Below are 27,999 nucleotides of genomic sequence, written 5' to 3' on the forward strand. Positions count from 1 at the left end.
GCTTCCTCTTCCGCTGCCTGTCAGTCACTCGTGTCTATGGTGACCGCATCCGGCCCCTCGCTCCCGACGCGCGCTCTCTATGGTTGCTGTGCACCGCTCGGTTCTGACGCTGTGGCTCCTAACGCTAAGGCGGGTGAATCCCCCCTGCACAGAGATGCTTCCAATTCAGCCCAACCCTGTTAGCTCTAAGAAAGATGCCCTCTCCCTTTCTGAAGACGCTTCACCTAAGCCGACTGGTCAACACTAGCGGCACAAGAAATGTTTCTCTACTGAAATTTCAATACGGAGCTCTACTAGGTAAACAAGTCTCGGATGTGGAGCATGTGACCGGGAAGAAAAGACCTGGGCTAGCCTGGAACTCTCTGTAATCTGTAGTGCCAAGGCGGTGAGAATTGCTTTAGACAGGCCGTAGACACTAACACAATCCAGTAAGGCAGGAAAGTAGGGAATTAAGGAAAGACCAGTCACATGACTCACACCACGTGAAGATGCTTGACGCCAAGACTGACTACCTGAGTGCCATGCCTGGTGAGAGAACTGACTCCATCAAGTTGTCCTCTGACATCCATGCACATGGTTGCGCTTGCACACACGCACAAATACACGCATACATACATACATATATGCGTATGTATATACATATATGTATATGTATATACATATATGCGTGTGTATATGTATACATATATGTATATGTATACATATATGTATATGTATACATATATGTATATACATATATGCGTATGTATGTATGTATGTATGTATGTATGTATGTATGTATAGAATTAAGTGGGAAACCAAAGCAGGAAGAATTAAATTAGATTGGGAATGTGGACGTGCTTAGATCCCAAGTTTGAGAAAGGTTTATCCAGACATAAAGCAGAGTTTTCCAGGCAAAGAAGAGAGCACAGAAAAGCCCTGAGAGAGGAAAGAGATTGACCAAGGCCAGGGCAGCTAGAACCCAGCACAGAACAACCCAAGGTGAGCTAGAAAGAAGAGATGGCAATGGGCTCCCAGGAAGGACAGCTCCACACCTAGAGAGCTGCAGTTTGGAAATGTACAGGGACAATTTTGTTATCAAATGGTGCCAGGGTATGTGTGTAGGAGTGGTGTCTTATACATTGTAAGAAGGTATCCCAAATGAAAGCTGTCCTGATCTTACATACCTTTAAATGTCCTGACCATTATTCATTCATTCATTCATTCATTCATTCATTCATTCATTTGAGACAGGGTTTCTCTGTGTATCCTTGGCTGTCCTGGGCTTGCTAGCCAAGGACCAAGCTAGCCTCGAACTCACAGAGATCTGCTGGCCTCTGCTTCTCTGAGTGCTGGAATTACAGGCGTATGCCACCTCACCTGGCTAGTTGTAGAATTCATATCCTGTACCTGTGCAAAAAAAAAAAAAAAAAAAAAAAAAAAAAGAAGAAGAAAAGAAAAAGAAAAAGAAAAAAAAAGTAATTCTGTGGAGTTTGTAACATGTGCTGAATTCTTAGATTTTATTTTATGTGTATGAAGTTTTTTGCCTACATGTATGTCTGTGTACTATGTGTGTCCAGTAACCATTTATAGGTGGCCAGAACAAGCCATCAAATTGTTTAAAACTGGAGTTTTACATGTTGTGAGCAGCCAAATGGGTACTAGAGCTAAACCCGGGTCCTCCCTTTTAACCACAGAATCATAGTTCCAGTCCTGTACTAAATCCTTTGTTTTTTGTTTTGTTTTGCTTTGCTTTTTTTTTGTTTTGTTTTGTTTTTGGTTTGGTTTTCCAGACAGGATTTCTCTGTCTAGTCCTGGCTGTCCTGGAACTCACTCTGTAGACCAGACTGGCCTTAAACTCAGAGATTTGCCTGCCTCTGCTTCCCACGTGCTGGGACTAAAGGTGCGCACCACCACCATTGGCCTGTCCTGTGCTAACAACTCACATGGACAGGAAGAAGACTGTCAGGCTTTAGATGTACTAAGTTTCCATTTTGGAGAACTTTATCATTTATAGAGACGTACATCAGTGTTCAGAATACATTTGTGCTTTCACATTCATGATATTCTCTCTCGCCTTCATTGTTGAGCATACTGAAATATTATTTTATTACACAAGGTTTTCTTTTCCTTCTTTTTCTGTTATGGCCAAAAAACCTGTAATTTTGCCAGGCAGTAGTGGCACATGCCTTTAATCCCAGCACTCAGGAGGCAGAGGCAGGCAGATCTGTGCCAGCCTTGTGTACAGAGTGAGTTCCAGGATAGCCAGGGTTACTCTACAAAGAAACCCTATGCCCTAAAAATCAAAGAAAAGAAAAGAAAAAAGAAACCATAATTTTATATTATTTTAATGTATTTTTGACATGAGGTCTGATCATATGGCTTTGACCTTGGACTCACAGAGAACCACCTGCCCCTGCCCTTTCAGTGCTAGGATCACAATCATGCATCAACACACCTGGCTATAGCCACAATTATTATAGTTAAAGTAACAGGTGGAATTAACCTTATTAATTTTTTTTTACAAATTTTATTAATTTGTTAATTTTTATTAATTTTATTGTGCTACATATAAATAAAATATAGTTCAACATATGATCATTATGAAAAGGTACTGGAGTCATATTTTACATTTTCCATATGCAAACTTTGGAAATCCTGCTTTACAGGAAACTGCTTTACCGTCATAACGTGTGCCATCTGCTTTGTTTCCTTAAGACAAGGCCTTGCTGTGTAGACCAGGCTGATCTTGACATCCCCCCATCTTCCTGCCTCAGTCTCACAAGTGCTGGGAACACTAGTCTGTACCACCACACTGGGCGTGGCAGATAGGCTGTCTTAATTCTGACCGGCTGTATCCTAGGGACCTGGCACTTTCCGTACTACTTTTCCTGTTGCTGTGAGAAAATACTCTGAGCAAAAGCGACTTATAAGTAGAAAGGGTTTGTTTTGGTTCGCTGTTTCAGTCTGTCTGAGTATGTTCCAATACGTTCCAGTATGTCCCACTATATCTCATTATGCTCCAGTATGTCCCACTAGGTTCCATTATGTCCTATTATGCTCCAGTATGTTCCAGATGTCCCACTATGCTCCAGTATGTCCTACTATGCTCCAGTATGGCATCAGAAGCTCCAGACAGCTGATCACCTTGCATCAGGAGACCAAGGGAGTTGAATGCAGGTGTTCAGCCAATTTTCTCCTTTTCCTGCAATTCAGGACCCAAGCCCAGGGAACACTGCCACCTACTTTTAGGTAGGCCTTCCCACATCAATAAGCCCACCCCAAACAATCCCTCACAGTATGTTTGTCTCCTAGGTTATTCCAGAGTCTGTCAAGTTGACAAGCAACGTGAACCATCATAGTTACTTACAGACACTAAGATACTGAGCACTATAGTTCCAGTCCCTTCTTAGTCACTAACTCCTTAGGTAATACTGGACAAGATATCTCCTTCCTTAGGCCTCAGTTTCCTCATATTTTCCTCTTTTTTGTTTTCATACTTTTTCTTTTTTGTTTGTTTTGTTAGTTTTTAGACAAGATCTAAAAACCGTGACCCAGGCTGGCTTTGAATGTTGTCCTAGCTTGCTTTCTGTTGCTGTGATAGAATACCATGACCAAAAGGAACTTGGGAGAGGAAGGGGTGTTTGGATTGTAGATAATAGTCTGTTGTCAGTGGAAGCCAAGACAGATAACCTGTAAGCAGAAGCTGACGCAGACGTCACGGAGGAAGTCTGCTTACTGGCTTGCTCAGTTTGCTTTCTTACACAACTCAGGACCACCTTGCATTGGGATGGCACAACCCACAGTGGGCCGGGCTCTTCCACATCATCACTAATCAAGAAAATGCCCTCCCAGACTTGCCTACAGGCCAATATGATAGAGGTGTTTTCTCACCCGAGGCTCCCTCTTCCCAGATGACCCCAGCTTGTGTCAAGTTGACAAAAACTAACCAGGACAAATGTGAACCTATAATCAGTTCTTGCTGCACTGTGACTTCTTTGTGGCGCTTTCATATTTAGCCTTCATTTCATCTCCTCTTGTTATTTTTGTGTGTTGGCCTGCCTTCCTACTCTGGTGGAAAGGTGTCGAGACCACTCACAACTCTTGAGGGCTGCAAATCTGAGTCACACCTATGAGGATTGGGAAGGTATCCCAGCTCTGAGGTGGGACAGAGTCCCAAGGGTATCCTGAGACATGGGAGCCCAGGAACCTCACAGCTCTGAGACTGAGAGCACAGAGACGTGTTGCAGACCATGCTCCCCAGAGGCTCAGGTGCCTGGGCAAGTGTTTATGTATGTGTATGTGGCCTGGTGGAACTCACTGGCTAATAGACACCTAAGAATTGAACTAACAATCTTTCTAACCAATACTGGAGGCAAGTACTATCCTGTGTCATTCTCTCTCCGCAGAGGAAAATATGCGCTCTGTCCAAGGTCAAACTCTGAATAGGAAAGCCAAGCCGGGATTGAACAAAGCAGTGAGCGTGTCAGGAGTTACCTGCCTGATATGCTGTACCAAGTGCCAGCCTCGCCTCCTTGGTACACAGGGTCACTTCTAAGGCACTTATGTCATGGTCTATTTATTTTTCAAAAGTTCTTTCTTCGTAGCTCAGGAAATAGTGCAAGAGCTAACATGTGAGATCACATCACATTAAGACAAACCTTCACGGCAAAAGAAACCATTGCCTGAATAAAGGGAGAGCCAACAAAATGGGAGAGAATTTTTGCCAGCTACTGATCTGAAACAATTAATTTATAAAGAACTATATAAAGAACTGAAATAATTAACCATCAAAGGAAAAAACAGGGTTATCAGTAAATGGGCAAGTGAACTCAACAGACTGCTCTCAAAGGGCACAAATGCCCAATAAACACTTGAAAAAATTAACTTTTCTTAGCCATGTGGGAAACGCAAACCAAACCACACCAGGATCCCATCTCCCCATAGTCAAGAAAACAAAAATAATGCTGAGCACCTGTCTTTAATCCCAGCGCTGGGAAGCAAAGGCTCCCTGTGAGGATCTCCTTGAGTTCAAGGCAAGCCTGGTCTACAGAGCGCTTCCAGGGCAGCCAAAAGAGCAATCCTGTCTCAAAAAACAAAACAAAAAATAAACAAAAACAAAAATAAGTGCTCCCGAAAAAGGTAAGACATAGGATAGTGCCTTTATACACTAACATAGTATCAGTGGGAATGTAAATTAGCCCGACCACTGGAAAATCAGTAAGGAAGTTCCTTAAAAATCTGAAAGTAGAACTACCATATGATCATGGTAGACTACTCCTGGGCATATGTCTAAAGGACTCAAACTCACCATATAATAGGGAGAAGTGTATACTTAGTGTGGGGGTTTGAATCAAAATGACCTCCGTAGGGCCATAGGGAGAGGCACAATTAGGAGGTATGGCTTTGGTGGAGTGTGGCTTTGTTGGAGGAAGTGCATCACTAGGGGGTGGGCTTTGAGGTCTCAGAAGCTCAAGCCTGGTGGCTCACTGTCTCTTCCTGCTGCTTGCCGATCAAGATGTAGAACTGTCAGCTCCTTCAGCACCATGTTGTTTTTGTGCCATCGTGCTTCCTCCATGACAGTGATGGACTAAACCTCTGAAACTGCAAGCCAGCCACAAGTAAATGTTTTCCTTTATAAGAGTTGCTGTGGTCCTGGTGTGTCTACATAGCAATAGAAACCTAACCAAGAGGGAAGTGGGTACCAGGGACTGGGGTATTGCTGTGATAGGCCTGACCATGCTTTTGTTTGGAGGAATGTGGACTTTGGATTAGAAAAGCAGCTGAATGATTTAAATGCTGCTTAATGGGCCACCCTAGTAGGTGCTTGGAAGACAGTGGTGCTGAGGGTGATTTGAACTGGGGCAGGGGGCTTAGCTCAAGAGGTTTCAAAGGAGAAGGATATTAACATTGGGCTAGAGACTGTTCTTGTTATATTTTTGATGAGGAATGTGGCTGCTTTCTATCCTTGTTAAAAAAAAAATTGGGGGCTGGAGAGATGGCTCAGAGGTTAAGAGCACTGCTTGCTCTTCCAGAGGTCCTGAGTTCAATTCCCAGCAACCGCATGGTGGATCACAACCATCTATAATGAAATCTGGTGCCCTCTTCTGGCATTCAGCTGTACATGCAGGCAGAACATTGTATACATAATAAAATAAATTAAAAAAAAAATCTGCCGAGGCTAAGGTGAAGACAACTAAGTTTACTGGAATTATCCACAGTAGGCAGTTTATGGAATCTGCCTATTGATTCCTGCCTTATCGGTGTTCAAATGGATAAACAAAATGGAATATATTCTTACAATGGAGTATTACTCAGCCTTAAAGAAGGATACAATTATGTTATTTGTAAGAAAATGGGTGGAACTGGAGGTCATGTTAAGCAAAATAAGCCAGACCTAGAAAGACAAATATTTAATGTTTTCTCATCTATTAAAACATAAATTTAAAAAGAGAAGAGGGCTGGAGACGACTCGGTCAGTAGAGGGTTTGTCTAGTAAGTATGGAACCCTGAGTTTGATCTCCAGAACATATAAACTCAGGCACGGTTGCTCACGCCCATAACCCCGGCACTCAGGAGGTACAGGAGGATCACAAGTTCAAGGTTATTCTGAATTATACAGTTTAAGGCTACATGGGACCCTGAAAAAAATCCTGGTAACACAGGTTCATAATCTCAGTCACCTTATCTACTTTGGAGGCTGAGGTACAAGGCTCATCGGCAGTTGTATGCCTATGTGTATGTGTGTGCTCATTGTAGACATATGTGAAGCAATGATGGGGCCTTCATTTCACACCTTAACATGGGACAAAATATAAAAATGAACAAAAAAGTATGATGGTCAAAGATGTTAAAAGGTAGGACAAGAAAAAGTAATGAAGATGAATGGTGACATATTGACATATATATGTGGAAAATGTGACTATAAAACTTACTCTTCTGTATAGTCAGTGAGCTCTCTCTCCCTTTCCCTCCGCCCCCTCAAATTGTTAAATTGTTTTTTGTTTGTTTGTTTGCTTGCTTGCTCGGTTTAAGACAGGATTTCTCGGGGCTGGAGAGATGGCTCAGAGATTAAGAGCACTGGCTGCTCCTCCCAAAGGTCCTGAGTTCAATTCCCAGCAACCACATGGTGGCTCACAGCCATCTAAACATGAAATCTGGTTCCCTCTTCTGGCGTGCAGGTGTACATGCTAACACACATTGCATAAGTAATAAATAAATAAATCTTAAAAAAAAAAAAAAGACAGGATTTCTTTGTAGCCCTGGCCATCCTGGAACTTGCTCTGTAGCCCAGGCTGGCCTTGAACTCAGGGATCTGATGAGTGCTGGATTAAAGACATGCACCACCACTGCTCTGCCGATGTGTGGTCTTTTCAATAAGGCTTCCTCTTAAGAGCTTCCCCAGGAATCAAGGAATAACTTTTAAGTACTGAAGCTTCAGGTGAGCTTCATTAATAAGGAAGCAGGCGAGCATAGGGATCAGCTCAGCAACCTCAGACTCCTCTTAGTTTGGACTATTCAATCTTCTAACAATTGGCAACCTAGGACCCCTACACAGACATCTCTACCAACAATGCACTCAGCAACCTGTTGGAAATCTGGGACCCCATCTCTATAGGCCTGTCAGTGTACCAACTTTAAACAATGAAAATTGATGAGCCTGCTCCTTTAGGATAGCAAAACTATAGCTACTTATATTTTAGGCCTAGAGCCACATCATCTCAGCTTGATGCTGATAAAGAAAAAAGAATCTCTTTACAGGTCAGGTTGACCAAAACCTGTGTTTATGTTCAGTGTGCTCCATGGCCTTGTTGTTCCCAGAAATTCCCCAACCATAAGTGCAGCTGGCCCTAACCATAAACATTACTTGGACCAATCAAATTAAAGGTCAGCTAGAACTGCTTGTCTAGATAGTAAAAATAACTTGAGAGATGACTATCCTGTTCCACTGTGCCCCCATCCCCATGCCCCCTTGTGAGCTAATTGCGGTTTTCACCCTTTAAATATGCAATACAGCTTCCCCTCAGAGACTCAGTTCAGATCCCAAACTGATTGCCTCCCTGAGCTCAGAAAATAAAGCTTTCATTTTAAGCTCCTGTATCTGAAGTGAGTTTTCTCAACTTCCACCACGAACCCAACAAAAATAAGTTATGTCCTTTAGTGACCCCTTGATAACTTATTTCTATTCAGACATGTCTTAGGACACATCCTGAAAACAAGAGAGATGGGATAATCTGGCCTGAAATGGTTTTGTGTGCATGTGCAATAGGAGAAACTGTGTCCTTTCACATTTTAGGGAGAATCCCTGTTACCATTTTATGCTTATGCATATTTGGGATTGCACATGATTAAATCAGATGCAGGGGTTTGGGAAGATGGCTCAGCATTTGAAAACATTTGCCACACAAGCATGAGGACCTGAGCCCAAAGCCCCAAAGCTCATATAGAAAGGAAGGCATGGCTGGATAGGCCTGTAACCCCAGTGCTATGAACGGTGGTGTGGAGGCAGGAGGATTCCTGGGGCTTGCTAGTTGCCAGCCTAGCTTCAGGTTCAGTGAGAGACCCTGCCTCAAGGGAATAAGGCATAATAGGGCAGAGGGTGACAGAACAGGACACTGAAAATCCTCCTCTGGCTTCCACACACACATGGGTGCACACACCCGCATACACATCTGAGCATATACCACACACACAAATCAGAAGATGGAAAGGGCTAGTAAGATAGTTCAGCAGGTAAAAAAAAAAAAATCTCTAACAGCAAAGCTTGATGACTTGAGTTTGATCCTAGGACACCTTGGAAGGAGAACATCAGTTCAGAAGATTGTCTTCTGGCATCAATGTGCACGTGGTATACACATGGTAACAAACGAACAAATGCAATTTTAAAGATCAGATGCATTATGGGAAATGGACATGTACAGTGAGCAAAAGCTTATGTAACTCAAATCTGTCTGTCAAAATAGAGAACCACTTGTATTACACTCCTTAGTCCCCGGCCCCTCTTTCCTCGAGTGCATTCTGGTCAAGAGTGACTATAGTTATGATCTGTGTTGTTATGTGGCCTTTGAATAAAGTTTTCTTGCTACTTTGTAATTAATCTGTGTATGCTCACTTCAATTGTAAAATGCCAACAGTACTATTCAACGGGTGGGGGTTATTCTAGGAACATGGGTCAATGGTGTTTAAATGACTTATCTCTGACTCTAAGTACTAGAAGGCAATAAAGGAGGAAAGCCGTTTCTATTATGGGGGAGAGGTGAGGTCAGTTTTCAGAAATTTTGTTTTGTTTTGATTGTTTGGTGTGTTTGTGTGTTGGTTTTTTGAGACAGGGTTTCTCTGTGTAACTGCCCTGGGTGTCCTGGACTCGCTTTGTATACCAGGATGGCTTTAAACTCACTGAGATCCACCTGTCTCTGCCTCCTGAGTGCTGGAATTAGAGCACCATCACGCCTGGCTCTTGAGTTTTATCATTATAGGGATCTTATTCTGACTTCCCTTAGGCTTCCCTTCATTGTCATTTCTGTTAAATAATTCCAATAAGGCACAAAGAGTAGTGAAGACAGTTTACCATAGAGCAAAAAGAGGACACCCTCAAAAGCAGCGGTGGACAGTGGACCCAAAAAGGAACACTGTAAAGAGAAAACATTTCTCCTGGGGTACTAGTGAGCAATAGGTGGGTGGATTTTAAACTATTAGTGTCTAGGACTAGCTTTTCCTGTCTAGGTGACTGACAGCTCATTTTGGACTTACTTTTTTATTTTTATTTTTTAAACTGGGTATGGGTGTGGATGTGTGGGTGTGTACAGCTCTTGCCTGCTTGTCTCTGTTTACCTTACCTCGTTTGTGCTAATGCCTGCAGAGGCCAGAAGAGGGCACCAGAGCTTCTGGAACTGGAGTCGCAGGTTAGCCACCTGGTGTGGGTGCTAGGAATCAAAAATTAATCCTCTGCAAGCTAAGCCTAGGGTTTGGTGACAGTGCATGCTTGTAATACCAGCACTCAGGGAGGCAGAGGCAAGCGGATCTCTGTGAGTTTGAGTCCAGCCTGCTCTGCAAACCGAGTCCAGGGGAGTCCAAGGCTACACTGAGAAGCCCTATCTCAAAAACAATAACAACAGCTGAGCCAGTTCTCCAGTCCTTGAAATAACTCTTAAAGGAAAAGGCAATAGTACATTTTTGTTCATTACCAAAAAGCCTCTTACTTTAATAGGAATTTTATAATATTCCTAACAGTTCAGAAAGTCTTGTTTCTACCTAGGGCCAAAGATACAACTTTGGGTCTATTCTTTAAACTACATATAATATAATAGCACATTAAAAAGAATTAAAGCGGAGACTGTGGGTGGCTCTCTATAAGATAGCTAACCTTTACCAGAAGAAAACAGACTTCCGTTAGTAGGTCTCAGCAAAGCACTCCCTTCACCTTCCTCCCTTTTCTCATCTGTAGCAAGCCTTGGGTGAGTCTTTCTTCTTTCACAAAATTAGTGTTACCAAAGCCACAGGAGGCGGCCTCTGAAGCTGCTTATGATGCCCAGCCTCGATGACCTACATGTATAATTTCTACTTAGCGTGGGGACGTGGTGACGGCAGAGGAAAAAGGCTCACTTCCTGAGAGTGTACTCAGAGGAAGTAACGGTTTGCTTCCTCCAGTGTCATCAATAATAAGTAACCAGTGGACAGACCCCTGGGGAGGTAACAAGGGTCAGAAAGAGTTGCCTTGTTTTTGAGGCTACAGGTGTAGGCTTTATAATGTACCTAACACTAAGTCTGTTAGAGATTTCAGATAGTGAGACACAAAGGAAATGAAACAAGACGAGTCACAACTAAGCGTCTGTAGAGCTAAACTCAGCAAAGTGGGCCATTTACTTTAGACTCTTTCCAGCATGGCTCTGGTGGAGCCCAGCAACTCTTGCCTACGATACCAAGGTTCAGAACAACGTCGGGCACTTTCTAAAAGTTTGGTTAGCGATGGACGAAGCTCTGCAATTCCGATTTCATGAAACGAGCATGCCTTCCTCGAACACAGCTCTGTTGGCGTGGTCTGCGAAGGACTACTTCACTTTTAGTGACGCCTCTGCACCTCACTCTTTCTTTTCCCTCCACCTCTCTACTCCCATTGTTTGGGCCAGCTCTCTTAGGATGCATGCTGGGAAGTGTAGTCTCACTCCTTGCTGGCTGAACCAGTTGAGCAGCCGGGTAAACTTATCCGCTAGAGGTGGGGTAAGCTCTGTAAGCTCAGCCCACCTCTCCGAGAAGCAATCTGGGATTTGCAGTTTCCAGCTCTTCAAGGAGGCCTACTGGGACAGTACTCTTGCACTCTAATCCTCCCCGAAGCCGGAGCCTCGCGCGTTCTGATGACGTCTCAGAACCGCGCAACACCTGGGATTCGTGGTAGTTCTTGAGGAGAGTCCCGCCCTAAGTTTTTACGATTCGAGAACTACATTTTCCAGCAGCCTTCGCGACAGCGCGCCAAGAGACGCCCGGGGCCGTGATTGGCTGGCGAGCCGGCCGCACGCGGAGGAGCTCAAGGAGCAGCTCTGTTGCGACAGAGGCCGAGCGGCGAGGCCCCCGTGAGTTGAGGGGGAAGGGGCGCCGGAGGGGAGGAGAGTACGGACCCGTGAGCAGGAAGCGGGAGGAGAAGCGGAAGAGAGATCAGGGTCGGGATGGAAAGGGCCAAAAGGGAAAAGAACCGGCCCAGGCAGAGACACCGGCGAGCAGGGTGTGGGGGAGGCTAGGGGCAGCGAGCGCGGAGACCCTAAGGGACCCGCTGGGGAGGATGCGTGGCTCGCGGAGAGAAACCGCGCAGCAGTCGGCGGGGTGGAAGGGAGGGACTGAAAGAGGTCCGGGATGAACTCCTGGCGAAGATCCGACAAGGAGGCGGCCGGCTGAGGTGCGCGAGCGCCAAGTTCGGTAACTAGAGACGAGGGGCTGAGCGGTCCGTCACTGAAGGCCCCGGGGGAACAGCGCATCCAAGTGCAGCAGGCGGTGGGGATTGGCGCGCGAGCCCTAAGGGAGGAGATGAGGTTGGAGGAGCGGTCGAGAGGGTGAGAAACCCTGACAAAGTTGGCGGGGACAAGAGTAGGGCACCAGAGGCTTGATAGGAAAATTTCAAGGAGGGATGGGATACGTACGGCTCAGACATAATTACCAGTAAATTTAGAATTTTGGAGTATCTGTTTGTTTTTCTTCAGACTCCCGAAAGAACAGTAACCATCCCTGTGGCTCATCACCATGCCTTCCGACCTGGCCAAGAAGAAGGCAGCCAAAAAGAAGGAAGCTGCCAAAGCTCGACAGCGGCCGAGAAAGGGACATGAAGAAAATGGAGAGACTGTCACGGAACCTCAGGTGGCAGAGGAGAAAAATGAGGAGGCGAATGGCAGAGAGACCACAGGTGATGGAGGTGAGTTGAGTGAATTTCCTGAGCTGGTTGCAAATGCATAAGCCTTTAATCCCAGCAGTGAGACTAAGGTAAAAAGATGGAGGGTCAGCCTGGGCTTTTTTTTTTTTTTTTCTTTCTTTCTTTTTTTTCCAAAGTAAAAACCTACAGACATATGTGTTTATATGCCATGAAACTTTTTAGTGACAATCAAAGCCTTAGAGTTAAAGATAGTGCCACCTTGTTACTGATCAAGGAGACTGAACTTGAGGTGTAAACACAGATGAGAGTTGCCCTACCCTGGTGTGGCAGTAGACAATAAAAGAGAAGGCAACTTCTCCTATTTCCTGTTTTAATTCCTAGCTGTGGTGGTGAGTATGTATGTCAGTTTACCATATGGTACTTTTTTTTGGTGGGGGGGAGGGCTTTTGTCTGTATAGTCCTGGCTGTCCTGGAACTCTGTAGTTCCAGGCTGGGCTGGATCCACTGGCCTCTGCCTTCCGAGTGCTGGGATTAAAGGAGTGAGTCACCACCATCTGGCCCATATAGTACTCTTTTATTTAGTTAGTTAAAACTATTTTTATTTTATGTAGGTTGGTGTTCTGCCTATTTGTATGTATATATGGGGTTGTCAGATCCTTGGAACTGGAGTTATAGACAGTTGTGAGCTGCCATGTGTGTGCTGGAATTGAACACAGATTCTTTGGAAGAGCAGCCAGTGCTCTTAACCACTGAGCCATCTCTCCTTCTCTTCCCCTTCAATATGGTACTGTTAATGTCACAGGGATAATGATTATATTGATGAGAATAATTTGTTGTTACATATTGCATTATGTAATTTTTCTGAGAATATAGCTGTGGTTATTTATATTTTGGAGATTGGTTGCATATTTTTCATATTCGATAATGCTTTTCATTCACACTATAAACATAGTTTGCCCTCCAAAAATTTATTTCTCTGTCTCTGTCATGAAACACTCTGACCAAAACTAATTTGAGAGGAAAAAGTTTATTTCCTCTTACATTCCCAGGTCCATCTTTGAGAGAAGTAAGGGAAGGACTTTTTTGTTTTCTTCTGTTTGTTTCTCAAGACAGGGTTTCTCTGTATAATAGCCTGGCTGTCCTGGAACTCGCTCTGTAAGCCAGGTGGGTCTCTAAGTCACAGAGATCCCCCTTCCTCTGCCTCCTGAGTGCTGGGATTAAAGGTGTGCACAACCACAGCCAGCCAGCTTTCTTATGGACCCTGTGCATTACTTAGCAATTAAGAAAATGCCTTATAGACATGGCTACTGGCCAAAGTTCTTCAACTGATGTTTGGTCCCTCTTCCCTGGTTTTGTGAAATTGACAGCTGAAGGTAACTATGACATGGGGGAAACATGGCAGTGAAAACAGTGAGCGTCACAGTCTAATTCTGGTCTCCTCATTGCCCATAAAAACTCCTGCATAGTCCCATTGCATGTAGACTACTCATTGTCCCTTGAATGTTATCACATTTTATTGTCCTTTTATACATTCTTATACCGTGGTGTTTGTGAAAGCTGTATTTGATGCTTTCTTTCAAAGTCATCAAAGGCAGTACCTTCTGATGACCCCTAGCATGGCTGTGTTCCCATTTGCTACCCCCTGTGTCATTTTGCAGTGTTATTTATGTCCACTTTAGTCATTGCAGTTGTTTATTCTGATTTGCAGGAACCATGGTGTGTGTGTGTGTGTGTGACTTGCACCAAAATAAGAATTCTAGAAGGCATCTAGTGTGATTAAGTTAGGCCATGGGGAAGTTTTATTTCTGGCCAGAGTTGTGGAAGATAGGGAAGGAGGGAAATAATGGGAGGGATAGGACATTGGAAGGACAAGAGAGCTTAGAGTCAGAAGGGCTGCAAAGTAAAACTTGTCTGTGAAAGTAGGGTGTTGGGCAAGTCTGTGTCATGTGCACTGGGTATAAAGCTTTCGGAACTCTTGAGTCTGCTTTGTATGATTTGAGCTCAGCTTCTGTGGGGATCTGCCTCTTTGACCCAGATCTGAGTCTGTCTCACAGCCCCTTCCCAAATTACATTTCTGTCCCAGAAGTGGATTTGCTGACCAAGGAGCTGGAGGACTTTGAGCTGAAGAAAGCCGCTGCTCGAGCTGTCACCGGTGTCCTGGCCTCTCACCCCAACAGTACTGACGTCCACATTATCAACCTCTCACTCACCTTCCATGGCCAAGAGCTGCTCAGTGACACCAAACTGGAACTAAACTCAGGCCGTCGTTATGGCCTCATTGGCTTAAACGGAATTGGTGAGGCCCTTACGGGGGAGGTGGGAGGTTTCTCTTTCTCACGTTGTCTGTCACTCCGTACATATTCAGCACTAGCAAAGCAAGGAATGTGAGTAGGGGACCAGGCATGCCTGGAACAAGGGGCTCATAACACAGAGCTTTGAGTAGTTTTTGACAGAAGATGCTAGAGAAGTTGGTAAGGGAATCAAGTGGGGCGGAGAGCAGTGGTATGAAGTAAATGAATAGGACTTCATGAAGACCAGTAGGACAAGACTTGAAGGGAGTTGGAAAGGGAATCCTGAGAGCAAAGGATAGCGGGATTTGAGTGAGCAAGAAGAAGGAATGCACTTAAAGAATGGGGATCCTGGTTTGCCTGTTAAGAATGGGGGTAAAGAATGATGATGAGTGGCTGGCTGTCTTCCTGTCACCCCCTTAGGAAAGTCCATGCTGCTGTCTGCTATCGGGAAGCGAGAAGTGCCCATCCCTGAGCACATCGACATTTACCATCTGACTCGTGAGATGCCTCCTAGCGAAAAAACCCCCTTGCAGTGTGTCATGGAGGTGGACACAGAGCGGGCCATGCTGGAGAGGGAGGCTGAGCGGTTAGCTCATGAGGATGGTATGGTTTCACACCCGGGGGGATGGCTTCCTTCTGGGAGCCTCAGGGAGCTGATGGTTGCGTGCTGCCCACAGCGGAGTGTGAGAAGCTCATGGAACTCTATGAGAGGCTGGAGGAGCTGGATGCTGACAAGGCTGAGATGAGGGCCTCAAGGATCTTACACGGCTTGGGTTTCACGCCTGCCATGCAGCGCAAGAAGCTGAAAGACTTCAGTGGTGGCTGGCGGATGAGAGTTGCTCTCGCCAGGTGAGCTTCCTTCCTCCCCTCATCCTTCGGAGCCCCCATCTCTCCGAGTGGAATGTTCACCCTGGTAGCACCATAGAGCAGGGATCATGTTCAGTGATCATGTGTCAGGTGAGATAGCCATCAGTGATGTGTGGATAGGTGTGTGGACTGGACTGAGTGTCCTGGCTGAAGTACTCAAGAACACTTGTGTGCTCAGTGCTGGGCTGTCAGCACGTGGTCCAGTAGTACTCTGAGGAGACCCAAGAGAAATGGTAGTTAAGTTCTTTCACCTTCACACCCGTCTTCCCTTTTGTGCTTCTGTCCTGCTAATTTTTATGATAGTAAAATACTAGACCGCATTAATGTCACCTATCCTTTTACCTCTGTAAACCTGTGCATCTAGTGAGTTTCTATAGTCTAGCCAGTGCCCTTCCCCAGAGAACTGAGGTGTAGTCATTTGATTGCCATCACAGTAACAAAGTATCTGAGGCTGCACACTTTATCAACAGAAGAGGCTTGTTTTGAGTCATGATTCTGGAGGAACAAGGCTGAGAGGCCCCATCTGATGGTAGTTTTGTTAGAGAGTCCTGCAGAATAGTGTATGCTTTATGGTCTGTCGTCTTGTCTCTCCCTACAAAGCGATGAATGTGTGCTCGTTGGATTCTGTCCTGATGACTTTGCCTGATCCTGCTCACCTTGCACAGAGGCCTTACCTGAGCACCAACATTCAGATGCATTTCTACCCTCTTAATGCCTGTCAGTGGGGAGTCCGGGCCTGGGAAGCAGGTTGGTGAGGCTGCCCCATGGCCCCTGAAGGTTGCCTGTGTGACTTAGAACAGGAGTGCGGTGGCTCCACTTGCTAACGAGAAACTGCTCTGGTTGGCTTAGGAGCTTTGCACACAACTCTCAGGGCTGGCTGGACTGTGGTGCTCAAAAGTACTCTTTCCACATTCTCAAGAGTAGTGGCTGTTGCAGGATATTTATCTTTCTCTGATGGGATTGAAGACTGGATACTTACAGGCTTACAACTAAACTTAAGCTGTTTAAGATTTAAGAAGAATTAAAAAAAATTAAACAAAACAAAAATTTAACAAAAATTTTTAAATCAAAAAAGATGTTTTTGATTTATAATGCAAGTTACGATACAAAAGTGATTTAGGTACAGAACTTTGGACTCACCAAAGTAGGATAGATAATAGAGTACTTTCTTTAAGGTTGCTAAATACATATGGACTGGACATTATGAATGTATGTATTACCAGAGAGTATATAGTTTATTGTTGCTAGAGAAACATTTATTTAGATAAAAAGAGGGAAATGTTACAGGATATTTGATTCCAGTGTGACACCTGAGATTGTGAATTGTAGAAACCTATCTTTTGCTTGTTGTGGTTCAGCCCTAACAAACATTTAATCTAAGAGTTTTCTGTACACAGGATTTAATAATAATAAAGTTAACCTTAGATCAAGAGGCTGAGCAAGTAACCAGCTAACAGGGATTAACAGAAAGGAGGGACTTTGAATTGAAGAGTATTTAAGACAGCATGGAGAAAAAGAAGGGCGGCTTTAGCCCTCTAACTTTTGGCTTTTAGCTGTTGGCTTTTTCTTCCTGGGCAATCAGCTGAGCTAGGAAGGTTTTAGCTTTGGGTGTTTGGCCTTTTCCTTCTGGGACATAAGCTGAGTAAGATCAGCTGGGTGCTTTCTCTGCCTCTGAGCTAGGCTTTCCACTCAGCACCTGGCTCCTGAGTCTTCAGTGGTGAGATAGAATGGTTGGGGTTTTCTTTCCGTATATCAACAGGTGACTGCAGTCTGGAAGCCAGAGCATTAGACGGTCCCTTACTTTACCAGTGTAAGAAAAAGGCCTTCTCTAGCCGCTCGTTAGAGTCTGGCATCGCCATCAGATAGTTTAACCTGGATGCTTGTTGCATCGCAAGGCTCAGGTGCAAAAGGCCTTCTTAGCCTTGCCTACAAGTTGCTTTCCTGTAGCTCCCACTTTCCACCTCTCTGTCAGGCCTGCACTCTGGAGCCCCTCCTTCCTCTGAGGTAGAAAACATTTTGGCCTTTGTGCAGACCTGACCAGCATTATGACAGGAAAACTTCCCCTTCCGTTCAGCACTTAGGATGCCTCTGTTTCCTCTTGTGTCCTTCAGAGCCCTCTTTATTCGGCCCTTCATGCTGCTTCTGGATGAGCCAACCAACCACCTGGACCTGGATGCTTGTGTGTGGCTGGAAGAGGAACTTAAGACGTAAGGGCTGGGTCTAGGAGCTTCAGTCCCAAGGGGGTCAGTAGCAGAATACAAAGCAAATAGGTGCCCAGGGGCTGCCTTGAGGAGAGTGTGAAAGGGGGCCAGAGTCAGGCCAGATATAGCCAGTGTCAACTGGAGTTAGAGAGACCCTTTTTGTTTCATTGGAGTGTTTTTGGTTTGGGTTTTTTTGTTTTGTTTTGTTTTGTTTTTTCCTCTCTTTCTGAAATACATCTGAAATAAATGAGCCTCTTGTTTTTCATATATAGGTCCAAAATATAGCACCTTTGCTAAAGACATTGTTTAATTTTGTGTGTGTACACATGTACATAAATCATCTAAAGTGAGTCTAATGCTTAAATTCATGATGTGATAAAGAAAAATAATAGCAAATATGGACATGGTTCTTTTGTAGTTAAAGAACTGAGAGACTTTGAATATTGCTGTCTTGAAAAAGAAAAGGCTTATGCCAAGAGATGGTAGCACATACCTTTAATCCCAGCACTGGAAATGAAGAGGCAGTTGGGTCTCTGTGAGTTCAAGGCCAGCCTGGTTTACAAAGCAAGTCCAGGACAGCCACAGCTACACAGAGAAGCCCTGTCTCTTGGGGAAAAAAAGAAAATAGAAAGAAAGGGTTTATGTTTCTCTTATTGAATCTGAACCCACCCACAGTTCTGGATACCTTTTATGTATTTAAATACTTGTATATACAGACTGTTGACATCACTGCTACTCCCATCTCTACTCCATTCTGTTGACAGAACAGTAGGCTCTGGCTCAGGCTGTCCAAAGGATTCCTGGAGAGAGAGAATGCAGCATTGCTAGGTCCCTGCTGGTTACAGGAGCTGCAAGGGCACTTGGGTTCATGTGAGGGTGGGAGAGGATGAGGGATACCTGGGACTGGCTATGTAGCTTTCTGTGACCCGGCTCTGGCTTGAGACCTTTCTGATTGGCTCTTTGGCTTCACAGTTTCAAGCGCATCCTGGTCCTTGTGTCCCATTCCCAAGACTTTCTGAATGGAGTCTGTACCAACATCATCCACATGCACAACAAGAAACTGAAGTACTACACGGTGAGTGTGTCTGGCTCCTGCGCCTGCTAATTCTTTGAATTTGTCATTAAAGATTAAAGTAGCCCTTTAAAGACGTTCTGCAGCACATTTTATCTTAGTCCCAAAGCCTTTGCTTTTGATCATGGCACAGCTGGCAGTCGGTGTGTGTGTGTGTGTGTGTGTGCGCGCGCTTGTGTGTGCTTGCTTTATGGCAAAGAAGTTGGCTTCTCTCTGCCTGGGAAAGGCTCTGACCCTGCTGTAGCTTGTGTGCTGCTGCCTTCGCTGTTGTGAGAGCTTGCTACACCGGAAAATAAATTATCGCAGCGGCGTCCCTATTGTCTATTTTTTAAAATACTTGTTTTTATTGCTATTTTAATTGTGTGTACCTGTGTGCAGTTGTGTGGATGAGAGTAGGTGCGTGCTGAGGCCAGAAGCGTTGACCCTCTGGAGCTGGGGTTAGAGGAGTGAGCACCTGATGCGGATCTGATGAGCACACACCACTAAAGAAAAAGTCATAACACTTTACTAATGAAAAGTAGTCAGGTGTGGTGGTCTCTGCATGGCCCCAGCACTGTGTTGGCTGAAGTGTAGGGTCATACCAGCCTGGATGCCATGGGGAGAATCAGTCTCAAATGGGAAAAGGGAAAATAGGCCGTTTCATAGACACAGTCACTGCAGAGTGCTAAGTTTCTTATATTGCCTTTCAAAACTGCATATTTGCAATCATTTGTAGAAAATATCCATTTGCATACATCTTTATCTTTAATCTAGAATCTAATTTTTTTTGCGTGTGTGGGGGGGTGTTCATTGCCTACATAAGTGTATATGCACCCCATATGTGCAGTGACCATGGAGGCCAGTAGAGAGCGTTACATCCCCTGGAACTGGAGTTACACATGGTTGTGAGCCACCATGTGGGTGCTGAGAATTGAACTTAGGCCTTTGAAAGAGTGCTCTTAACCACTGAGCCATCTCAGCCTCTCTTCTGTGATCCTTAGTAATCAGTCTGTTCTTCAGGTGACTTAAAGTTAGTAAGTGCTTTCTGGAGCGTGGTCTTAGCGACTGCACAGTATAATCACTGTGTGCACACTCTGAGGCCTGTTTGTTCAGTCTTTGTAAGGGATGGCTAGCGTGAGTCTCGGGCTTATTTGGTTCAGATAGAAACCATGGCGATCCAATTAGCATGACCCTGCATCTAGTTGGTTTGTTTTCCCGTGTGGGAGACAACCCTTATTCATAAATGGTATTAGCCTATGGTGTGGGCAGTTGGAGGTGGTTAAGGTTCTGAGCTTCATGGTGTAAGCATGCCTGAGCTTAGGGCTTCTACTGAGACTGTGTGTCCTCTGGTTAACCTTAGAATTTGCCATAGACCCCGGCTTGGGTTGGCTGAGCAAGAGGCATAGAATTAAAAATGTACATCCATACATTCCCAGTTCCCTTGCCTAACATGAGCCCTGCCCTGGGTTGTGCCTCAGCACTGCAGAAATAAACCAGGTTCTAGGTTAGCATGTGCTGCTTTAAAGCAGTTCCTCTCTCACTGCTCAGATTCAGAGCAGGAGCCAGTCAGGGACGACAATTCACTCTCTAAGCTGAATGAGAACCCAGGACTGAGCACTTGCCTGGGGCATTTCCCACAGGGTAATTATGATCAGTATGTGAAGACACGGCTGGAGCTGGAAGAGAACCAGATGAAGAGGTTTCACTGGGAGCAAGACCAGATAGCACACATGAAGGTAGGGAAGCCGTGCTGCCCTTCTCCGCCTGTATTGGGAAGCAAAAGGGCTGGAGGAGGCTGGGAAGAAGTTAGTCACTTCTTACTCTGTGTGTGAGTTGCTGCTTCTGGTTTTCTGTGCACCTTACACCTTTTCCCGTCTCTGTGTCCACTCCAGTTACCCCTTCTGGTCTCTTGCAGAACTACATTGCCAGGTTTGGCCATGGCAGTGCCAAGCTGGCCCGGCAGGCTCAAAGCAAAGAGAAAACACTACAGAAAATGATGGCATCAGGACTGACAGAAAGAGTTGTGAGTGACAAGGTGAGGACTGATGGGGTGTGGTTAGGTGGCTCATGGGTTTAAAAAAAAAAAGTACTGACCTAAAAATGGCTTCTCTTCTTAGACACTGTCGTTTTATTTCCCACCGTGTGGTAAGATCCCACCACCTGTCATTATGGTGCAGAATGTGAGCTTCAAGTATACAAAGGATGGGGTGAGTATAGGCCGGAGCACATGGACAGGAGCCTGCGTATAAGGGGGCCGGTGCACTTGGCACGGGCAGGTTCAGCAATAGGAGCCTCTCCCATTTTTGCTGAATGTATCTGCTGCCTTTTGCCCGGAAACAATTTTCAGGTTTAGGGGATGGAAGCAGTGGGATGGGGTCAGCTTTGACAGTAATTTTCTTTCTGTTCTTCTACCTTTGGGGTTGGTATGCCAGGCAGAGTAGATTCAAATTCAAGCCTTTGATTCTTTCTCTCTTTACCCACTTCAGCCTTGCATCTACAATAATCTAGAATTTGGCATTGACCTTGACACACGAGTGGCTCTGGTAGGACCCAATGGCGCAGGGAAGTCCACGCTTCTGAAGCTGCTAACTGGAGAGGTATGGTGCTAAGGTGGACTGTCATGGCTCCTACCAGTATCTTCATTAAGGGAGAAGGGAAGTGCCTGGGTGGTGGAGTGAGCCACCTGGAGGGCCCACGGCAATGCTGTGGCCATTGATGTCTTCTCTGGGGCGGGGGATCTGTATGACCAGAGTGCATGTGAATGCATGCATGTGACAGTGTTTTAAGTTAGGCTACAGAGACACCTTACGGGGTGTCCTACATCAAGTGTCTTATTGATGTGTTGTTCATGTCTACCTACTAAACTGTGTGTCTTTGCCTCCCTTAAGAGCCTGTTTTAGTGAGTCTTCCTAAATAGATACTTTCACATTTGTTTTATTGTATGCACATTCATGTGTGGTAGTCAGAGGACAATTTGTGGAAGTGGGTTCCAGATCAGCTCAGGTTGTCGATTTGGCAGCCATGCCTGTATCTGTTGTGATCTGCCCAGCCCCTCCTAAGGCACTGAGTGAGTGCCTGAATTAAGTAGTCTGTGTCTAAGTGAAGTAGATTGATTAGGATATTGTTGGAGCCCTGCTCAGTGTTTTTGTTGCTTTAGTCTAGGACTCCTTTTTGGCATGCTTATTTTTTTCCCCCCTGATTCTATTTAATATTATTTCCTAGCTTCTGCCTACAGATGGAATGATCCGGAAACATTCTCATGTTAAGATAGGGCGTTACCATCAGGTATGTCCCTGGGGTCAAGGTTGGAGGATCAGGGTGGAAGAAGGGACCATATCTGTCCAAGCCACTCCTAGAAACAAAGCTCCGTCCTGTGTCTTGGATTCTGAGCAAGTGTCCCGGTGGCCTCCTAGAGCAGGCCCCATTTAGGCCTCCTTTTGAAGAGGTTTCCTCCAAATGTGGTGGTCTTTCTCTGCAGCACTTACAGGAGCAGCTGGATCTGGACCTTTCACCATTGGAGTACATGATGAAGTGCTACCCAGAGATCAAGGAGAAGGAAGAGATGAGAAAGATCATTGGGAGATATGGCCTCACTGGGAAACAGCAGGTGAGAGAGGAGGGGTGGGAAAGACTAAGATGGCTCAGAGGCTATGGCCAGATGGTCAAGGGACAGTGTCCTCACACCGAGGTTTGGAAGCGATCCCAGAGCCTGCTTCATTCCTTTCTTGTACAGTGTCATGTGCTCTGGGGTTGTGGGAAGGGACAGGAAGTTGGACCCTGACAGGCTCTTGAGCCAGAGTGCTTGAGAAGAGAGCAAAAGGAACTGCAACCTAGAAAGCAGACATGAAGCTATGGGCCTACCTGATGGTGTTACTGCATCAGTGCTCAGAGTGAGAGTCCGAGTGGTTATTTTTCCAGGTATCCCCTGTCAGGCCCCAGGACTAATGGCCTGGCCACTGTCTTGCTGTATGATCTTGAATCCTAAACTCATGTCTTGCAGAAGTGTGTGTGGGGTGGGGAGACAGTCTGGTAACGGAGCCAGAAAGGAGAGAAGTCCCATGCTTCATGGCAGGTGTAACACCAGCACCAAGTCCGTATGTCATGGTTTCTCTAGGTGAGCCCAATCCGTAACCTGTCGGATGGGCAGAAGTGCCGAGTGTGTCTGGCCTGGCTGGCCTGGCAGAACCCTCATATGCTCTTTCTGGATGAGCCTACCAACCACCTGGACATTGAGACCATTGACGCACTGGCAGATGCCATCAATGAGTTTGAGGGTGGCATGATGCTAGTCAGCCATGACTTCAGACTCATCCAGCAGGTGAGGTGTGCCCTGAGGTGCACTGTGGAGTATAGGGTAGAGGGTTGTGTGAAGCACAGCTGTGGCAAACAGAGGGCATAACAACATTTGTTAAATCGAGAGAAGAGGCTCAGGTCCATGTGGCCTGGTGACAGCCATATCTCCTGATTCTGTGAGGGCAGTAAAGTGTTGTGGTAAGAAGGATTTGGATTAGGGGGAGGAAAGAAGCTAGGGTAGAAAAATGAGTGGATTGTGAAGCCTCTGATCGGGAGCCTGCTGGGTACCTGATAGGGATTGGCACAGCAGGATCTGGCTTGGAAAATTCCAGAATGCTGCTTATGGTACTCTGAGGTAAGATGTCCCAAAGAACCTGTGTAGGTAGTCTGAGTGAACGGGGTGTGGTTTGGGCGAGCCTCAGGGAAGCTGTTCTCAAGAAGCCCAGCACAGTGCGGGTGGTAGGGAGAACGCTAAGGACTGGCCAGATTGAGTCCAACATCTGCTTCCAGGTTGCACAGGAGATTTGGGTCTGTGAGAAGCAGACAATCACCAAATGGCCTGGAGACATCCTGGCCTACAAGGAGCACCTCAAGTCCAAGCTGGTAGATGAGGAGCCCCAGCTCACCAAGAGGACCCACAACGTGTGAGCCCTCTGCTAGGCTTGGGTCAGGAATGCCACCTGGAGACTGCCAGCTGACACCTGACCAGCCACTCAGGACAGGCCCCTGGGGCTGCACTCCCGCATTGCTGCAATACTGCCCCTAGCCTCTCCCCTCAGCCTGCCTTCGCTGCATCTTCTCTCCAGCTGGACAGCACCTGTCCGTTGCCCACCCTCCTTCCATTTGGGTCTGTCTGTCTGGACTTGGCTGGCTGTTCCCTCCAGACCCTTGCTGGTTATCTTGCCCTGAAAGATGCAGCCAGGGGTACCTGGGTTAACCCAAGGGCCCAAGCCCTGGTCTGGCCCTGGAAGGATTCAAGAGCCTCATTTTATGGGTTTTGGTGATGTTGGAGGAATACCTACCGCCAGCCCATCGCCCCCATTCCTTATTGCTTCTGGTTTGGAGCTCTGGGCCAGGGCCTTAGTCCTGGTCAGTATTTTAATAATTATTTAACATTGTAGATCTGTGTGTCATCTACAAAGTGTCCAATAAAGAAAGAGGAAGCTACAGTCACCTCCTACCTGGGTCTCTGAGCCTTTTTCCACCCTCTAGGAAGTATTCATGTCTCCTCAGCAAGCTGTAGACCTGATAAGGTAGAAGTCTGGCCCTCTGAGCTACAGGAATGTATTGTTCCTCTCCATCCCCATTCTGGATCATGCTTTTCCGTAGACCTGTGTTTCAGGAGACATCATGGGACTTGGGTTTGGGAAGAGAAAGTGACAAAGGGCCAGGTGCAGTCTGCGTACATCTGTAATCTCAGCACTTGGGGAGGCAGAGGCAGGTGGATCTCGGAGTTTGGGGCCAGCCTGGTCTACAAAGCAAGTCCAGCGCAGCCAAGACTACACAAACCCTGTCACAAGAGAAAAAAAAAAAAAAAAAAGTCTCAGAGCTGCTTAAGTGGAGGGACCAAGCCTTTCCACTGAAAACTGAGATTTGCTGGACTGTGTTCCAGAGAAACCTGTCTTTAATAGCTGGGCTGGGAGCAAAGTGGTTTAAATCAGCCTGTCCTGAACACCCGGACTTGGTTTTCTTTCTCTTTCTGTCTGTCTTTCTCTCTCCCTCCTTCCTTCCTTTCTTTCTGAAGATTTTATTGTCTTCATAACAAAATTGGCTTAGAACTGGATCTCTTCATAGCCAGCATTCTCTTAGCTCTGCAGTTGGGCTCAACACACCCATGTCTCAGCACAATCTTCTTTGTAATTGTAGCCTGTTTGCAAAAAATAGGCTTAATCTGCCCACCATGGCCGCTCTGTTTCCTGTCCTAACACCACTTTCCCAGGGCATGCAAAGAATCCTTGCCCTTCTTGTACTGTGTCACTTTGTGGGGTTGGTACTTGCCACATTTCTTCCAGAGTGTCCAACGGGTCTTAGTAACGTTTACTATGTTCAAAGGAGTGATACTGACTCAGAAAGAAGCCAGACTTGGTTTTCAACAGAACTACTTGCCACCAAATCCACCTGCCTGTCATTAAGAACTCAAAGCCAGGTGTGGCAGAGGCCTGGAATCCCAACACTAGTGAGTTTGAGTCTAGCCTGAGTTCCTGACTCTCCTTTCCCACCAAAAAAAAAAAAAAAAAAAAAAAAAAACAACAACAACAAAAAAAAACAAAGCAAAACAAAAACAACTGGGGTCCCTGGAGCTCAGGGTTGGAAGGGTTTAGCATCTGGAGGAAGGGAAGTGTGCTCAATCTCATAATCCATCAGCCTATTTGTCGCCTACACCCACTCAGTGGGGGGAAACCTGTTTGGCCCTTTTAAGAATGCCTAGAAAGTACAAGTTATCTGAAATTAGCTAGGCCTTGTTTGAGATTCAGAACTGCCCTTGGCCTCAAGCAAACAGCAGCTACGCTGTCACAGTGTCTTGTGAAATGCAGGGGTGTCAGAGCTGCATGTTCTCACATGCACGCAAGTGGCATTTGTTGCTGTCTTCCCCCTCCTACACACAACCACTAGGTTCTGGTTTGTGGGACCCTCTTCAGAAAGTTGCTATTTTTCAAGCTGCTCTAGGTTTCCATAGTCACAGTATTCACCTGTGGCTTCACTTTGGGATCAAAATCTGACAGAAGGGTTGGGTCAGGCATGGACTCAGGAGAGGGTGGGTGATGGCCTGATCAAGCTGAGAGCTCCTGTTCACCCAGGCGGCCCTAAGAAGATGACAGACAAGATCTTGACTAGCTGCAGCCTTCTGGCAGGAATAAATGGCAAGACCTCAGCTCCCACTTCCCTGCTGACTTAGCCACTTCCCCCATTTTACACTGACCAAGCCCCTTTACTCATCTCTTGGTTGTCCTCAGTCCCTACCGTCTGTCTAGGAGACAGAAGCGTCTGTGATAGGCAAAGAGACTAGCACAGAAGGAAGAGCCTTAGTCACAGTCAAAGTGACTCGTGGTCAACCCAGCCCACAAGTCACCTACCTCCTGGCCCAGCGCTTCAGCGACTGCCATACAGATGTGCTTGCTGCACACTTGCTAACATCAGGTCAAGTGACAAGCCTAGGGAGTCCTCCAGGCAGTCCTCCCTCTAAGAGCATTATCTCCAGGGATGACTCAACTCCTCGCTCAGGGCTGAGAATTGTGTAGAACAGCACTCTCAAAACACACAGAAACTCTTGTATGAACTGTCACTCATCCATGTACCAGTGTTCATGAACCGATGAAAATAACAAAATGCAAGGGCAGGGGAGACGGTATGGTCAGACCTGAGTACCCGTGGAGAGATGGCTCAGCCGTTTAGTACCTGCTGTTCTTACAGAGAATCCATGTTCAGTTTCTTGTGCCCATCGTGTTGGGTGGCTCACAACCATCTGTAGCTCCATCTCCGGGGTCTCAGGGACCATATGCATGTGCACATACGTACAAAATAAAATCAACAAAAAGGTCCGACTATGAATCCCCAGCAGCCATGAAAAAAACTGGGCACAGCAACTCACTCCTGTAATCACTGTAAGCACTGGGGAAGTAGTCAGGAGGATTCATAGGGCTTCCTAGCCAGGCAGTTTTGTAGACTCTAAATTCAGTGAGAGATCCTACAAGGGAAAACCTTGTAGTCCATCAGATCCACTCAAATCACAATAAGTACCAAAAGAAATGGGGGGGGGACCTCAAATATTTCCACAAAAATGCATGTACAAAGCCAGGCATTGGTGGTGTGCGCCTTTGATCCCAGCACCTGGGAGGCAGAGGTAGGCAGATCTCTGAGCTCAAGGCTAGCCTGGACTACAAAGCAAGTTCCAGGACAGCCAGGGCTATATAGAGAAAACCTGTCTTGGGGGATAATAAAATAAAATAAACAGGCAGATTTGATGATGCATGCCCGCAATCACAGCACATAAGAGGCTGAGGTGGGAAGGTGTCAATTTCAAAGCCAGCCCAAGCTACATAGTAAAAATCTGTTTCAAAAAAAGAAATTGTGTCAAACTGGAGGTGAGTTCTGTGGTAGGCTATTTCTCTGGTGTGAACAAAGCCTTGGATGCCAAACCAAGCCCTGTGGACATTAATGCTCATGACCAGCTCATGGCCTCGGCAGATACTGGTTGCAGTGACCACTGAGTTAATGGCTTTCGGAGAGAATGGCAACAGGAACCCAAGTCTTGACACAAAGAAACAGGCTAGGCGTCTGTTAACTCCTACTGTCATATTCTTGGCAATGGACAGTGACTGTCGTATCCCTGCCTAGGTGTAGTACTGCCCATATCAAGGTCAGTCCATGGCCTTGGCAGACACGCTGATGTCAGGGACCACTGTGCTCACAGGAGCTGTAGCTGCAGATGGAGTGTGTTAGGATTCTGCCTGTGGAAGCTCAAGAGCATCCTTTCTGCAAAATAGGGAGACTGAAGCCAGCCTGGGCTACATGAAAACATGTCTAAAAACAACAACAACAAAAAGATTTGAGTAAGGCTTTGTATTCAATCACTACCAACACCCACCCCCCAAACAACTAAATCTGTGTTGGGCTATCTCCCAGCACAGTGGCTGTTGCCATAGGCTACAGTGACATGGATGAGAGAGAGATGAAGTCACAAACAGAGCTGGAGCTAGAGAGGAATGTGAGCCACCCAACATGGTCGGTACTAGGGACTGAGCATGGCCCTCTGTAAGAGCAGCAAGCCCTTCTGAGCCATCTCAGCCCTGTGGACTGGGGTCTGACGGCTCTGTCTCCCTGCCCCTGCATTTTTTTCAGTTTTCCTCACACACACACAGACACACCCACACAAGCTGCTCACTGGCATGCTCTCAGGTTCAAGTTCAGCTGCCTTACACCAGGCTCACCTGCCTAGGGAGAGCATTGCCTATGGGTCCTCCC

General features: G+C 46.1%; 1 protein-coding gene across 1 annotated transcript; it reads left to right on the forward strand.

The window, feature by feature from the left end:
* Nucleotides 1-11,481: 11,481 nt before the first annotated feature.
* Nucleotides 11,482-24,215, forward strand: Abcf2 (ATP binding cassette subfamily F member 2). The gene is made up of 15 exons (XM_055612927.1): nt 11,482-11,546; nt 12,168-12,376; nt 14,418-14,630; nt 15,046-15,228; nt 15,303-15,474; nt 17,604-17,699; nt 18,666-18,768; nt 20,385-20,480; nt 20,660-20,779; nt 20,862-20,951; nt 21,231-21,341; nt 21,967-22,029; nt 22,223-22,351; nt 22,859-23,062; nt 23,548-24,215. Exons 2-15 carry the CDS (start codon nt 12,208-12,210, stop codon nt 23,683-23,685), a joined length of 1,887 nt encoding a protein of 628 aa, XP_055468902.1. The 5' UTR covers nt 11,482-11,546; nt 12,168-12,207; the 3' UTR covers nt 23,686-24,215.
* The last annotated feature ends 3,784 nt before the right edge of the window (nt 24,216-27,999 follow it).

This window comes from Psammomys obesus, unplaced genomic scaffold (assembly GCF_907164565.1).
Source record: "Psammomys obesus unplaced genomic scaffold, mPsaObe1.curated_primary_1811, whole genome shotgun sequence".
Lineage (NCBI taxonomy): Eukaryota > Metazoa > Chordata > Mammalia > Rodentia > Muridae > Psammomys > Psammomys obesus.

Coding starts and splice junctions, on each gene's coding strand:
- Abcf2 (XM_055612927.1), top strand. CDS start 12,208: ATGCCTTCCGACCTGGCCAAGAAGAAGGCAGCCAAAAAGAAGGAAGCT. Junction 12,377..14,417: donor AGAGACCACAGGTGATGGAG/GTGAGTTGAGTG, acceptor TTTCTGTCCCAG/AAGTGGATTTGCTGACCAAG. Junction 22,030..22,222: donor AGATAGGGCGTTACCATCAG/GTATGTCCCTGG, acceptor CTTTCTCTGCAG/CACTTACAGGAGCAGCTGGA.